General features: G+C 35.1%; 1 protein-coding gene across 4 annotated transcripts in view; it reads right to left on the bottom strand.

Annotated features, from left to right (window-relative positions):
• Positions 1-3406: 3406 nt before the first annotated feature.
• The window catches only part of LOC148941748 (uncharacterized), a 285992-nt gene continuing 273098 nt past the window's right edge, over positions 3407-16300 (bottom strand). For all 4 annotated transcript variants that reach the window (XM_089104276.1, XM_089104277.1, XM_089104275.1 and 1 more), the window contains 3 exons: positions 11145-11315; positions 9290-9460; positions 3407-4675 (listed from right to left, as the gene is read on the bottom strand). In XM_089104276.1, coding sequence (XP_088960402.1) covers positions 3420-4675; positions 9290-9460; positions 11145-11315 — 1598 coding nt within the window. In that variant the 3' untranslated portion in view covers positions 3407-3419. The remainder of the gene's footprint in view (positions 4676-9289; positions 9461-11144; positions 11316-16300) is intronic.

The following is a 16300-nucleotide window of genomic DNA, read 5'->3' as shown; positions in this document are numbered from 1 at the left end:
ACCACCTCCCCGTCCCCATCATTTCCACAATTACGTCTAAACAAAATACATTTAATATATTTTCAGTTTCTTACTTAAAAAATGAAGGCTTTTGCTCGTTTTGAGTTTGACTCGGCCGTTTATTGTAATTTTTATTAAATTTGAGTTTGATTTATTTATTGATGTTGATTTGTGGTAGCTTTAAACTTGGAAGATTATTTGACTTTATCTCTGCTAGTTTTTGGCTTAATGAGCTCTAATTTTCTTTGAAAACCTTTTTAAAATTAATTTACATAAAGAGGCCTGATAATAGCGAAATAGTCTAGCTTTCAATTAGGAAGCAAGACTTCCCTTAACCCCGTCTCTCTCAGGTCTCAGGCACCAATCCCCCTCCTTTTCTCTAAATAAAGTTCAGCAACTCCTATGTCATTACCCCCCTCCCCATTCAAGAAACAAGGTTATTAGCTGTCAATGGCAGGCAATCCTAGCTCACTAATTTTCTTCCTGTTTATACATAGATTAATTTCACAATCCAACCGGCTTGCTATTTTATCATTTCGTGTATATTTAAACTGTGCTCCAATTATCGACAGGTTGGCTATATTTAAGATGTTGATACATTAGGGGTTTAATATTTGCCAAATAATCCAAATTATGGGTGAAGAGAGAAGGGCAGCTGTGCCCCCCATATAACCTAGAATTGATAATAGATAAAGACTTTTCAGCCAAACCTACAAAAGGTATCATGACTTCTATCTAAACTCAACTAGATTTAATGACTTCTAAGATAAAACATAAAATCGCGAAGAAAGGAAGAAAGCGAGGACAATAAATAGCCAGTGAAACAATATGCAAATATTTTGGTCAAGACATCCGCTTGACCGTCCTCAGTACAAAATAAAATTGATAAAAATACAAAAAAAAAAACTAAAACACAAAACTAAAATAGGATGACTCTTTCTGAGTAACGGTGAAAGGGTAACTGAATAAATATCCCAAGTCTAAATGGCATTTCACTATTTCATCTTACATAAAGCACTCTTAAAGACTAATCGCTTTCCAGGTAGATTATTATCAGAGATTCTATTTGATTGCACAACATAATTTTGTGAATGTATGTAAAAACGATCAGAATTAATAATTTCATCATAAATGGGACCTTAGAAAAGTTTTTCCAGTACCTCTATTGAGAGCTACCTTTGGGTGAATGTGCTTTTTTATCTCAACTGCCTCCCTGAAAACTTGCTTGAGACCTTTAACAGGGCAACAATGGAAGTTTTGTCAAACAAAATGAAATGGTGTGGATTGCCGTACACATGTTGAAATTAGGCGGAATAAAAAATCTCAGACCTTTGGCTTAGCCCTCAGCTAACCATGGCCTTGTCGATTGAGGACCTATGTTTTGATTTCGAATGGGGCAGGTTTTATCTTTGCCGCTGTTGTAGGAGACAATGTTCTCTAACAATTTAACAAACTACGAATTACTATTTGCTTTTCTTTGCAAATATAAGGTATACTTAAAATTACTGGCAATTTAAAATGTTCACCAATGGAAAAACTCATTTCTAAATCCTAAGCCTCTACAGAGGTGACCTAAAAGAATTGAAAAACTGTATGCTTGCCCCCCCCCCCCCAATTTTTCATGGAAGTTTCAACTGAATTTTTCAGTCGTAAAACAACACATGGTGATCTTACGAAAAAAGGAAATAAAATTCATGACGTCTCTAACAGAACCTAATATGTAATCTAAAAATTTGAAAGGGTGCTTCACTTGTATGCATTTTTTGGTTTTATTCAAAGAATACAGAAAATTCATACTTTGTATGCATAAAAATTTCATGTGGGCAAGTGGAAAATAGCACTTAAGTGACCTGGATTAGATAAGTTTTTTATATACAAAAATTATATAAATAAATTTCAAAGGGTTTTAAGGGCTTATACACATAAAATTAAAAAAGTTTTTCATCTGTAAGCCCTCATTGGAGCTTATTCAAAGGGCTTGATTTTTCTTATATATCAAGGATATAAAGAGGCGACCCACCACAATGTTAAGCGATTTCCGGTCCTAGCGGTCGCAGAGAGACAGTGGTAATCGCATTTTGTAGCCCAAGCTCAAACTAAGAAACGTGCAAAATTTCACCCCCCTCCGACTTTATCTTCATGGACAAAAGTGGGCCGGAAGTTTCGACCCTCCGACCACAGCCCCCATTTAACGTTTTCCGAGCGGACTGAAATTTAGAGGTTAGGTTTTCCTTGGGCCCGGGAGCATATCCTCAAAATTTCAGTTTAATCCGATCACTTCTTCCCTGTTTTCCAAAAAACAAATATAGCCACTTAAAATTCATTTTTTTTTTCTTGTTAGCCATGCCTACAGGCCACAGTTGGCAACTGATCCGGGTGAATGAGGACTCATTCGAAGCAAAATTCGACCTGTTAGGGCCTTTTGATATTTTCAGACCGAAAAAATTATCTCCCGAATTTACATTTACGAAAAACCTCGTTTTCCAATAAGAGCCCATGTTAAATTTTCCCACCACAGCCCCCCTTTAACGTTGTCTGATAGGGCTGAAATTTAGAGGATAAGCTTTCCTGGGGCCTGGGAGCTTATCCTTTTAAATTTCAGCTCAATCTGATCACTCCTTCCCTGTTTTCCAAAAACCAAATATCAAGTTTTGTGGGGATTTGCTTGCGTCAAAAATAGATTCCACATACTAAAAATACAATTACAATTGTGTGTCTTTGGTGCAGTGGTCGATACTCCTGACTGTCAGGCGGAAGACCCGGGTTCGATTCCCTGTCAGAGGAAATTTTTTTATACTGAATATAAAGTTTAAAAAAGAAACTCAGTTTCTTTCTTAAATTATTTGAAAAAAATTACGTTTTCTAAAGAGTTAAAGAGGCTGAGTTACAAGGTCGACCCTTAAAACACCCTGTCGAGAAAGACAAGAATAATACACAATCATCTAACAGTTAGTCAAGTAATAATAAGTAATAAACTGTACAAAAACGTGCAGAAATTATTTTAAAAAAACTACGTTTTCTAAAGAGTTAAAGAGGCTGAGTCACAAGTTCGAACCTTAAAACGTACAGAGATTAGGACGTACAGTTGGGGGGCTGACGCCCCCCCAAACCCCCCGCTTTCGCAACCTTTAAATAAAAAAAATTTTTAAACTGAAAGTAAGGAGCGACATTAAAACTTAAAACGAACAGAAATTATTCCGTATATGAAAGGGGCTGTGCCCTCCTCAACGCCTCGCTCTTTACGCTAAAGTTTGACTTTCTCACAACTCTTTTTTTAAACAATAAAAACATGTTCCCCCCGGAACATGTTCCCCCCTCAACAGGGTCTTCTAGGCTCAAGGCTCCGATGCCCAAAATACTTGATAAATTCAATTCAAAATCAACGGACTCGGTCGAGGCCTATTACCCTGGAAGGGTTTTTAACCTGTATGCACTCGTTTATGTCTAATAAAAGTGCTTGGATCAGAAAAGTTTTTCTTACATATGTCACACTGGAAGGGTTTTTCACCTGTATGCACTCGTTTATGTCTAGTCAAATCTGCCAACTGAGCAAAGGTTTTCTCACATATATAACACTGGAAGGGTTTTTCACCTGTATGCACACGTTTATGTATAGTCAAACGTGCCAACCGAGCAAAGGTTTTCTCACATATATTACATTGGTAGGGTTTTTCACCTGTATGCACACGTTTATGTCTAATCAAAGTGCTTGAAACAGAAAAGTTTTTCTTACATATATCACACTGGAAGGGTTTTTCACCTGTATGCACACGTTTATGTACAGTCAAATGTGCCAATCTAGGAAAAGTTTTCTCACATATATTACACTGGTAGGGTTTTTCACCTTTATGCACTCGTTTATGTCTAATCAAAGTGCTTGAATCAGCAAAGGTTTTCTTACATATATCACAATGGAAGGGTTTTTCACCTGTATGCACTCGTTTATGTCTAGTCAGATGTCCCGATACAGAAACAATTTTCTTACAAACATCACACTGAAAGGGTTTTTCTCCTGTGTGCACTCGTTTATGTTTAGTCAAATCTGTCATCTGAGCAAAGGTTTTCTTGCAAATATTACACTGGAAGCGTCTTTCACCTGTATGAAACCGTATATGTTTAGTCAAATATCCCGAATCAGCAAAGGTTTTCTTACATATATTACAATGGAAGGGTTTTTCTCCTGTATGCACTCGTTTATGTCTAGTCAAATATGACATATGAGCAAAGGTTTTCTTGCATATACCACAATGGAAGGTTTTGTTCTGACGTGTTACTCTAGAACTCAAATTAAATGAATTTAAGCTGATGCTTGTGGACAATTCCTGCGTAGTAGCTTGGGAGGTGCCATCCTGTAAAACTGTTTCAGACTCGTTTTGCGAAAAATGACCCTGTAAAATTAAATGTTCTTTCATGTTATCAATATTCTCTTGAAAACAAATTGGACATCTTCTTGTTTCTCCCATTTGATGCTCCATAAAATGAGCCACGAAGCTTCTATAATCTCTAAATACACCAGGACAGACATCGCACTCTATTGGCGAAAGTTCTTCACAGCCAGTGTCAATATGAAGATCCAGTATTAGAAATGATTTCTCTGTCTTTCCGCAGTAGTTACAACGCCAGAGCTTCGGTTGAATTAAACCATCATTGCTGCAGATAGTTGAAGTCATTACTTCTAAAAGTAGGAAATAAGATTATTAAAAGCCAATTTAGCAGGTAAGAAGTACTTCGTAAATATTTTATATCCAAAAGCATTGGACGATTGGGATCTATGCTTCAAATATGGATCTATGCTTCAAAAACCTGCTTCATTTTATAGCCAATAGAAAATAATCTTTAAAATTGAACCTGGCAAAAAATATAACAGTTGAATCACTTAAAAAAGGTTTTACAATAATAAGGAGTAAAAAGAAAACCTTATATTTCTTATAATTCTTATATTTTCTGATGAAAAAGAAAATTCCATATTTAAAAGCCGACTCCCCCATTTATTCCTTCCTCTCCTCAAAAAAGAGAGAATTCTCGCACATAAAAGAGACATATCTCTTCCTCCCTTTACCTCTTAGATTTGTTTGATCTAAGTTCAAGTTACAGAAGTATTCAGATCTAAGTTCAAGTTACATTACAGAAGTAATACCTAACCTAAATATTTAGAATATTTCAACTACAGACTTCACATTCATTCTTGAAAGGAACATAGAATTTGTAAAACGAAAAAGAATACATTTTTCATTTCTATTTTTCTGATTATTTTGGAGGAGCATTGTTGTGTTTTTATCACTAAACAACAAAATCAACTGGAAGTATAGGCCAATATTAAACCTTAATACGAACATAAATTATACCATATATGGGCGGAACTGTCCCCTATTCAATAATCGGCTCTTTATACTAAAAGATTTAGTACCTTGAAAGGTTTTTATTCCAATTAAACGGCACTTCGGTTTCAGGAGCCAGCCGTTCTTAAAGAATTGGGGAATGGGAAGTCAAACTTCAGCGTAAAGAGTTAGGGATTGAGGAGGGGACAGTGCCCCTTATACATGAAATATTATCTGTTCACTCTAAGTTTGAATGTTACTTCTAACTTTCAGTAATTTGTTTTTATTTCGGATCGTTTGTCGATATGACAAATTTCAATTAATGCCAGAGAATATACATCCTTCCTCCGTTGAAACCTTCCCCCCACGCAAAATTCATTCATGGACTATTTTAGTCACATAATATCCTCGCCCCCCAAAATGGAATCATTGAGGAAAATTCTCCATGGAAAACTGCATGCAGACAATTCACCCTCAAGGATTCTTCTTACTTTCATTACATTGTTATAATCATTAATTCATGAGTTTTTAAATAATGCCTGAAAACCTCCTCCCCTCGTCAAAAAAATTCCCAAAATACCCACCGTCATGAGATAGTGTGGTCCTGCAGAAAAAAACCTCATCGAGAATTTTTACCGAGGAAAATCCTTCCAGATGATTCCAACCCCGCAAAAAATTTGTCCTGAATATTTCACCAAGAGCTGCCAACGTGAATCTGTTTTGTATTTTTTCCTTTTTTGTATTTTGCTTTACCCTAGTTTTTCCGTCGCGCAAATCAAATCATCATCAAGAACGAATCGGACTTTTTTATACACAAATGCCAAGAAAACAAATAAAACGTCACTGAATGGGAGCTGAATTCCAGCATTGGGTGTTTCATATCGGATTCTAATTCCTAAAAATTTTCGATAGAAGGCATGCACTCTACTTTGTTCCAACAATGTCTGGTACACTAAGGAAAATCTTTGTGCCTCATCATCTGAGATTTGAAATGGAAAATCACGAAATTCAAAAGCATTTTCACTCAAAACAAGGATATCACGTGCAATATATTCCAGATTGGATGCCATATCCAATTCTGTCTCCCAACAAGAACGTTTCGAATAAAGACATTGGGCATGCTCTTACAAATTTTCTTAAAAACACACAATTTTTCTTTTAAATTTATATTTTAACCCAAGCTAATCGGGATGAGTGCATATCTCCATTATAACATACTACTGTAATTATGTCGATGTGGTTGATCTATTATCTATTGATGAGGCTAGTCAACGGGTAAATTTGACCGCTATAAGAATCAACGAGCCCTTTCAAATAACCGTCTGGTCAATTTCCCATGAACTTGGTTAGATTCCGCAAACGCATAAATTTTTTTCTACTATTATTACCTTTAACTCAGGATGTTGTTTAATTATTTTCTGATTGTCTCTATTGGGGCTATTTCTAACGAAATATTCTGGAAATCAAACCAAGTAGCTTCATTTTTTAGAAATTGGAATTCAATTCAAACTTTTTATTTCCTCCGAATACGAAGAGTAAAAAAAACAAAAAAAACCGCTAATCAACAGGCCATAAAATTCTTTTAAGCTATATAACAACAAGTACGCAAAGGCCTTCAATCAAACTTACCACACAAATTAACACTTCATTCCATAAATAATAAATTAAAACTTAAAATTAACACTTCACAAATTAAAACTTCATTCAATAATAAAAAAAAAATTAATTAAGCTTCATGCGCAGCTTTATATAAATTATGAGAGAAAAGAGGTAATTTGAATAAAAATTTCTTTTGCTTTTTCTCCAAAACATCAACAGGGGTTTTTTATTTTATATGTATTCATTAAAAAAGTATTTTATTCAGATTTAGAAAAGCGGCAAAGGAACTTAGCAAAAATAAAAAATGCGTTTTTTACATGCGAAATACTACTAATTCTAAAAAATGGGAGAAGCGATTAAAAAACTAATATCTGAGGCAAAGCGACTGTATTATATACCCGGGCCAGTGATTTCCGAGACCGCGAAGACAAATTACTGCCCCGAAACTAGACGCTATTCTATTTTTAACTGCTTTAGAAATAGAAGCACAGCATAGAGATAAAGTTGGTGAATAAGGCACATCAAAATATAAAAAAGATTCCAAAGGTTTTAAAATATTATCATAAATACGAACATCAAAATATAAAAAAGATTCCAAAGGTTTTAAAATATTATCATAAATACGAACATAAATTTCAGAATTAACGAGATCATTAGCCTTAGGATCAAGAATTAAAAAATTACACTTTTCAGAGCGAAAACGAAGTCCATGCTCACTAAAAACCTTTGCTAAAAAATCTACATTTTGTTGAAGTGATTGAAGTGATCGACTCAAAAGGAGTAAATCATCTGCATAAGCAATCCACGACAGAACATAACCTTTACCATAAATAATAGTCAACTGAATTTGATCAAATAGCCCCGAAACAGTAATATTGAAAATCGAATGAGAAATAATGCTTCCTTGCCTCAGCCCCCTACATAACTTAACATTATAATCACTAAACTGATTCTTCCACTTAATACGAATACGAGAGGAGCCATACGACTTTTTTAAAACCAAAACTACTGGTAGTGGGACATTATTCTTCAGAAGCGCAGTCATAGCCCAAGAATGGATAATTGAATCATGCGCCACCGCAAAATCTAACACAAGTGTATAAACTCAATCCTATTGCTTACAAAAGGATGTTATTCTTAAAAGGAGGGTATGAGCAACGTCCATGCTTTGAAACAACAATAAAACGATAAGACATTGGAAACCCGCTTGAATGTAAGTCGTCATTTTTGGCTCAAACATGGTTATCATTACAAAAGATGGTGGATGCAATGAATATATCAAAGTAGAATAGCCAATACCTAGGGTATTTTTACAAAAATATTTTTTGAGGGACAATAGAAGAAAATATGTTTGCAAAGTAAGATTACAATATTGGAGGCAAGAGCGCAAACAGTGGTCGACTGGTTCTGAAATATGGTGGTACGAAAGACAGAGGAGAATTTGTTAGATTTTTTTTTGGGGGGAGGGGGCGGGGGGCACCCGTCTTGCTGAACGTTATTTTGATAAGAAAGCTGTACAAGAAATTTGGTTCTATCCAGATCTAAATTATTTGACATGTTATTTCATTCCATTTTTTTCATTAAATTTCAACTCTCTTGATTTCAAAGTTATTCAGTTGATCCTCTCATTTGACGTAAAAATGAGCACATGAATTTAATGAATTAATATATGAGTACGAATATAATGAACATACAGATTCTATGTGCTAAAAACAGAAAGTCCAAATAAGGCAAAACTATTTTTTTTTACCAAATTGTGTGAATCTTTTTTATGTGTCCATTTCCCTTCTTTTTTTCTTATTAAGCTCTTTTCGTTTTCGCATAACAAGTTCAAGCAGTTTTTTTTGTCTGGTGAATAGTAAAAATTAAAACCATTTTCCTTAATTTTTGGAACTAAATAAATTGTTTAATACCAGTGCATTCTGTCCAGGAATTCTGTACGGAGGGGGGATACCAAAATTATTTCGGTCCACCAGAGCTACTAAAATAATTTTTTGGGGGTGGGGCAGTTAAGATTGTTTTTTACCTGCATTTTAAGACGATTTTACGAATCTAAAAAATATTTTGGGAGGGGGTTTCAAATCTAGTGTTCTCTTCCCACTTGACACGATCCTAGTTGATACTGAATAGTAAGTATCTAACAGGTCTAGTTGATCCTAGTTGATACTACAGGTCTAGTGATGGAGCTCTATTTTCTGCACAAAATTCCCAGTCTCCCTTAGCCTTTAACTTCAAGAGTCCAATGACAGAAATATTTTTGCCTGTTTTTCTCTTTTTTTATCCCTTTCAAAGTATACAAACATGGAAGCACGAGACGTTTGAATATACTAATCAGACTGTTTTGTGAGTAGTGCCCAACTCTAAATGTTTACCTTGATCAGTAATAGTTGTGGAGCCCAATTCTTGAAAGTCAGGTTCTAGCTTAAATGGTATCGAAATACTGGAAAAAGTACTCATCGGGCCATCTTCAAGTTTGGGAAACAAAAATGGGTCTGAACTGTCAGCATGCTTCTGAATGTCATTTGGTAAAGCACCATCAACTTCTAAAAACATAAAATTAAGAGGGATATGAAACAATTTCAACAAAAATGTATATACATTGGACGAAAAGATTATTAAGTTAATTCAGGCATGGATGTAGTTCCAAAAAAAGTGACCCAAATGGAACATCTTGCTCTTTAAGAAGCCTCTCCCTAGAGATCCCCCCCCCCAAAAAAAAGAAAACAGATTCCAACAGCAAAAAATAGCAACAGGTTTTTCCCTAAAGAATAAACTTTCAATTCATCAGCAGCAAACTTTTCTTTGATCTTCCGCGCCATAATAAGACTATTAACGAAACAAAACTATTTAATTAATGTTGTGTTATATCACAATTTTTGAAAAAAAAGAAGTAAATAGATAAAATCAAATCTATAAGAGCTTATTTAGAAAAAAAATATTAAAACCATAAATACTTTCAATAGTGAAGAAGATCAAGGAATTTTGTATAATCAGCCCCATACAAATTAGAATTCAACAGGTCAAGATATAATAATATTCAGAAAAGTCAACGAGCTTGTTGATTAAACAATGCAAAATATTAGTTCAATCTTTGGAAAAATTTTCATTAAGAATACTATTTCATTTTGCAAGAATCCTAAATCAACAGAAAACTTAGATATATATTTTCATTCTTGAGCCAGGGATTGACCAGGTCAGTACCATTATATAAAAACTTATGAAATAATATATAAAAACTACATATACAGAATTTTGGTTCAACTGCCGGTCTTCCTCTGTAATGATTGGAAAAAAAGCCCAGTAAAGTACAGCTGGTCTGCATTCAAAATATGTTAGGTACAATTATTCTGTATATTATTAAGTAAGAACTGCTTTCTGACTTCAAAGTGTCCAAATAATTTACCCTCCCCCTAATGTGTAAATATCTAGCCCAAATTATAGTTTTTCCATCTATTCTGTCAGATTTCTTTGTCCTGTCTCGCTGTATGCTGAAACAAACTAATGAAGAAACCGGTTTTTTCTCGAGTTTTATAGAGTGCAAACTTGAGTGAGTTGCGTATAATACACATGTACCAAAATTCCTTCGCCCTACATAAAATAAAAAAACAACTCAAAGAAAATTCCCAAATTTGGAAAACCTTATTTTCCAAAGGGGGTATTTTCCTCGGGGAGGGGGAGGGGGGGGGGGTAAACGCCTAGAACCATTCAGTTGATCCTTTCAATGGAGGTGGGACTCGGAAAATGGTATGATGAATGGGAAAAATTATAACCATTTTCCTTAATATTGGGAACTAAACAAATGGTTTCATACTAGCGCATATTCAGGAATTCTGTTAGGAGGGGGGATACCAAAATTATTTCCGTCGAGAAGAGCTACTAAAATAATTTTTGGGGGTGGGGTAGTTAAGATTGTTTTTTTACCTGCATTTTAAGACTATTTTACGAATTCAAGAAATATTTTCGGAGGAGGTTTAAAACCTAGAGTTCTCTTCCCCCTAAACACGACCATGGTTGATACTGAATAGTAAGAATCTACCAGGTCTAGTAATGGGCCTCTATTTGCTGCCGAAATTCCCAGTCTCCCTCAGCATTTAACTTTAAGTGTCCACTGACAGAATTTTTTTTTCTTTTTTTATCCCTTTAAAAGTATGTAAACTTGGAAGCACCAAGCTTTTGAATATACTAATCAGAGTATACTATGAGTAGTGTCCAACTCTAAATTTTTACCTTGATCAGTATTAAATGTGGAGCCCAATTCTTGAGAGTCAGGTTCAAGCTTAAATGGTAACGAAATGCTGGGAAAAGTACTAATCAGGCCTTCTTCAAGTTCGGGAAACAAAAAAGGGTCTGAACTGTCAGCATGCTTCTTAATGTAACTTGGTAAAGCAGCATCAACTTCTAAAAACATAAAATTAAGAGTGATATGAAACAATTTCTACAAAAATGTAAATACCTTTGACAAAAAGAATATTCAGTAAATTCAGGCATGGTTGTAGTTCAAAAAAACAAAGTGACGCAAATGGAGCACCTTGTTCTTTCAGAAAGCTTGACGTAGAGATACCCCCCCCCCCCCTAAAAAAAAAAAATAATGAGAGAGTAATAGACAACAGATTCCAACAGCACAAAAGAGCAACAGACTTATCCTTAAAGAATAAACTTTTAATTCGGTAGCAGCGAACTTTCATCTTTCACGCAAGAATAAGACTTTAAACAAAACAAAACTAATTGATTAATGTTTTGTGATATAACAATTTTTGAAACAAAGAAGTAAATCGATTAAATCGAATTTATAAGAGCTAATTTAGAAAAAAACGGGTTAAAACCATAAATACTTTCAACGGCGAAGAAGATCAAGGAATATTGCAAAATCAGCCTCATACAAATTTGAATTTAACAGATCAAGAAACAATAATCTTTAGAAGTCAACGAGCTAGTTGCATAAAAAGTACAAAAAATGAATTCAATTCATCTAACACAATGTTTTTAAACCTTAAGCTCATTATAGTTAACTGAACCTAGATCCTAAGGAACGGAAGATTTTTCAATAAAAATACTATTTCATATTGCAAGAATCCAAAATCCACAGAAAATTCAGATATACATTTTCAGTCTTCAACAAGGCATCGAACAGTTCAGAGGCATGACCAGTCAACAAGGCATTGACCTATGTATTTCATAGGTATCAAAACCTATGAGATAAACAGGGAGGAGTCTGGACTGCTTGCTTTTGGTTGCAGGTTTTAGTGCAGTCGGTTTCTACATTGGTTTCTTTCCAAGTGGCAATATGGTGAGGGGTTCTGTTTGAACTGCCGGTCTTCCTGAAACATCAAAAATATATCATTCTCTACCCATGGGAGCCAAGGTAAACACCCAGGACTGTTGTAAAATAAACTGCCCCAAAATAGTTTTAAAAAAAATACCAAGGTTTCACGCCTTTCCTTGTGCAAACTGTGATAAGTAGATTCATGAAGAAACTAAATGTTGCTGTTCAGATGGTTTAAAAAAACAAAACAAGTCAAAGTATTTGCAAATGATCTAAGAAAAGGAAATGATATACTCCATCAAAGAAATTTGGAAAGAAAAAAAAATTCTTCTTTTTTTTGTTAGCAAGGCAAAAGTTATTTCTTTTGGCAAAACATTTCCCAGGGAGAAATGTGAAGCCAATTTTCCCAAATCAAGTGAAAATGACAATGAAAAAGGAAAAATGAGCCATATATTACCAGAAATCTAAAAAAAAAAAAATACTGAAAACAACTGACCTTTTTCTGTGAATTTTGCACGCTTATCTTAGTTTTTTTTTTTAAGAAAATAAATTTCAGCAGGGGGGGGGGCGGGGGGCAAACTAGGGCCTGGAACGGCAATTACACCCTCCCCCTTGCCCCATGGCAAATTAAGCTCCGGTGTGTGATTTGTATTAAGATTTCTTGACTTATAAAGGGTGTTAACCTCTCCCGCCCTTTTTTGAAAAATCCGGCAAATTTTCTCTTCCTTCTAGCTTTTAATGGGTAACACTAAACTTAATAAATGTTAAATATTTGGGATCCACATAATAAGCTAATTCTTTTGATGTGTCTATTGACGTCAAAATTTCGCTTCTAGAGTTTCTGTCACAATTGAGTAGCGTCCCTTTTTACCTATAGTTCCTTACCTCGAACTGTTAGACTGCGTAACAACCTCCACTGTAGGTGAATGGTGCAATGACTTTGCTTAAGGCTCCTTCCGTATGATATGCGGTGTATAGCGTAGCAACTTTGCTCCTCGAGGTGGACAAATCTAAGGCTATGAGAGGAGATCTTGTTAGCAACAGAGTCGGCCAAGTTAAGAAACTTCTGCAGGCTGTCATTTAACCTGGTCCGAGGTCTGTCATTCAGGCGCGACCAACCATGGGATATGCAATCAAAGTCATATATGATTCTAGCAGAAGCAGTCAGTGGCGTCCGAGAAAGAAGCCCAAACCACCAGAGAGTTCGCTTGGACATTTGAGTTGAAAATGGAACTTGGCAAGAAAGGGTGAGGAGCCTTTCATTGCTCACAAATTCATCCAATCGTAGCCCCTTGGTTCAAGGGAATTGTTTCATCTGGAAGGCGTTTATCGTGCTCAAGATGGTGGATTTGAAGCGTAATGTCTCAGACAAGTACAGCACAACTGAGCTCACGTATGAATGATATATGCAAATATTCGAAGCGATCTCCAAATGGCATTGAGTCCTCCAAAGACAGTAGCAGCTTTCGCGATTCGGCTGCCCAGTTCCATGTCCACGGAGCCATCATTCTAAATCACAGAGCTAAGATTGACTAAAGTTGGCAAGAACTTCAACATTGGATCCACAGACTTTAATGCATTCCGGAGGCCTATCTAGACTGACATATTGACTGCCATTATTTTAGTATTTTGCCAGTTTTCCCGCTCCCATTTTAAGTCAGAAGATAAAGAAACATAAAAAGATAAAGGTTATTGATACAAAATATGCAGATTACGCATTCAATAGTTTTGAGAAACTTGTGAAAAACAAAAAGAAAAAAAATGGTAAGAATAATAAAAAAGAAACCATGATTTGTAACCATTTTAACTGTGCTTTTTTTTACAAGTTTCGCTTAAAGCATTGATTTTAATTAAATTTTTTTTTTGCAATTTTCATAAAAATTCCAGTTTTTACTTAGACCAATCTTTCATAGTTTTACTTTAGGTATTTGCGTGTCCCATAAGCACAGTTATGATCTTGTTGCTCTTTGTTCTGTTTTATTATGTATTGATAAACCATGAAATTATGTTCGTGTATCAGCAATGGTGGAGAGTAAGTTTAAAACCTGTCTCTTTTAAGGGTATTTGAAATTCTTTTAAGGGTTTTAGACCAGGGTCTTTTCAGGATACTTAACACTCTTAAGGGTTTTAGACGAAACTCTTTTAAGGGTACTTGAAACTCTTTTAACGGCCTTAAAACTCTTTTAAGGATTTGAGACCCAATTCTTTTAAGAGTACTTAAAACTCTTTTAAGGGTTTTAGACCTGACTCTTTTCAGGGTACTTTAAACTTTTTTATGGGTCTTAAAATTCTTTTAAGGGCTTTAGACCCGACTCTTTTAAGGGTACTTAAAACTCTTTTAAGGGTTTTAGACTCGTCTCTTTCAAGGTTACTAAAACTATTTTACGGTTCTTAAACCTGACTATTTTAAGGGTACTTAAAACTCTTTTAAGGGCTTTAGACCCAATTCTTTTAAGGATACTTAAAACTCTTTTAAGGGTTTTAGACCCGTCTCTTTCAAGTGTACTTTAAACTCTTTTAAGGGGATTAAAACTCTTTTACGGGTTTTATACCCGACTCTTTTAAGGGTAGTTAAAACTCTTTTAATGTTTTTATACCCAACTCTTTTAAGGGTACCTAAAATTATTTTAAGGGTCTTAAAACTGTTTTACGGGTTTTGGACCCAACTCTTTTAAGGGTCCAAAAACTGCTTTACGGGTTTTAGACCCGACTCTTTTAAGGGTACCTAAAACTCTTTTATGGGTTTTAGACCCGACTCTTTTAAGGGTATCAAAAACTCTTTTACGGGTTTTAAACCTGACTCTTTTAAGGGTAGCCTACTTAAAACTCTTAAAAGGGTTTTAGACCCGACTCTTTGAAGGGTACTTTAAACTCTTTAGAGTGTCTTGAAACTCTGTTACAGGTTTTAGACCCTACTTTTTAAGGGTACTTAAAACTCTTTTAATGGTCTTAAAACTCTTTTAAGGGTTTTAGACCCGACTCTTTTAAGGGTACTAAAATTTTTTAAGGGTCTTAAAACTCTTTTAGACCCGACTCTTTTAAGGGTACTTAAAACTCTTTTAAGGGTTTTAAATCCGACTATTTTAAGGGTACTTAAAACTATTTTAAGGGTTTTAGACCCGACTCTTTTAAGGGTACTTAAAACTCTTTTAAGGGTTTTAGACCCGACTCTTTTAAGGGTACTTAAAACTCTTTTAAGGGGCTTAAAACTCTTTTCCGGGTTTTGGACCCTACTCTTTTAAGGGTACTAAAAACTATTTTTATGATCTTAAAACTCTTTTAAGGGCCTTAAAACTCTTTTAAGGGTTTTAGACCCGACTCTTTTAAGGGTACTTAAAGCTCTTTTTCTGGTTTTAGACCCTACTCTTTTAAGGGCACTAAAAACTTTTAATGGTCTTAAAACTCTTTTAAGGGAACTTAGAACTCTTTTAAGGGTCTTAAAATTCTTTTGAGGGTTTTAGACCCGAATCTTTTAAGGGTACTTATAACTCTTTTAAGGGTCTTAAAACTCTTTTGAGGGTTTAAGACCCGACTCTTTTAAGGGTACTTAAAACTCTTTTAAGGGTCTTAAAACTCTTTGAAGGGTTTTAGACCCGACTCTTTTAAGGGTACTTAAAACTCGCTTAAGGGTCTTAATCTTGTTGTCTTGGCTCTTGTTCTGTTCTTCCCCAAGAAAGGGGAAGCCCGGCGAGAGATATGGCCAAATTAGGGCGTGCGTGAAACCGAACCATAAGCAATGGAACCCCAGTAACTGAACCACCATGTAACTGAACCCCCGTGCAACTGAACCACCGTCCAACTTAACCACCGTGCAACTGAACCAACGCGTAACTGAACCAGCGTGCACCTGAACCACTGAACTCAGCTTTTCAGTATTCTAAAAATATTAGGCAATATCATACTACTATGCAAGCTAAGGGTTTTAAGGTGAAGCTTTCAAGAAATGTTTTGGCGGATATTGAACTGAATTAAATTGACTATGATTATGCACATTCTCAAAAGGGTTTCACAGCAATATGTTTAGAACGGCTCCCATTAATAAGTTAGACCTTTCAGGAGAAGTTGTGGGGGATTTCAAACCAGCCAGAAGGCACCATGTATATGCTACTAAACTACTACA

Source organism: Artemia sp. Qi Xiang Cuo, chromosome 18 (genome assembly GCF_049724085.1).
Source record: "Artemia sp. Qi Xiang Cuo chromosome 18, ASM4972408v1, whole genome shotgun sequence".
Classification (NCBI taxonomy): Eukaryota; Metazoa; Arthropoda; class Branchiopoda; order Anostraca; family Artemiidae; genus Artemia; species Artemia sp. Qi Xiang Cuo.
Note: the sequence above shows the minus strand (reverse complement) of the source record. Positions and strands in the feature narration are given on the sequence as shown.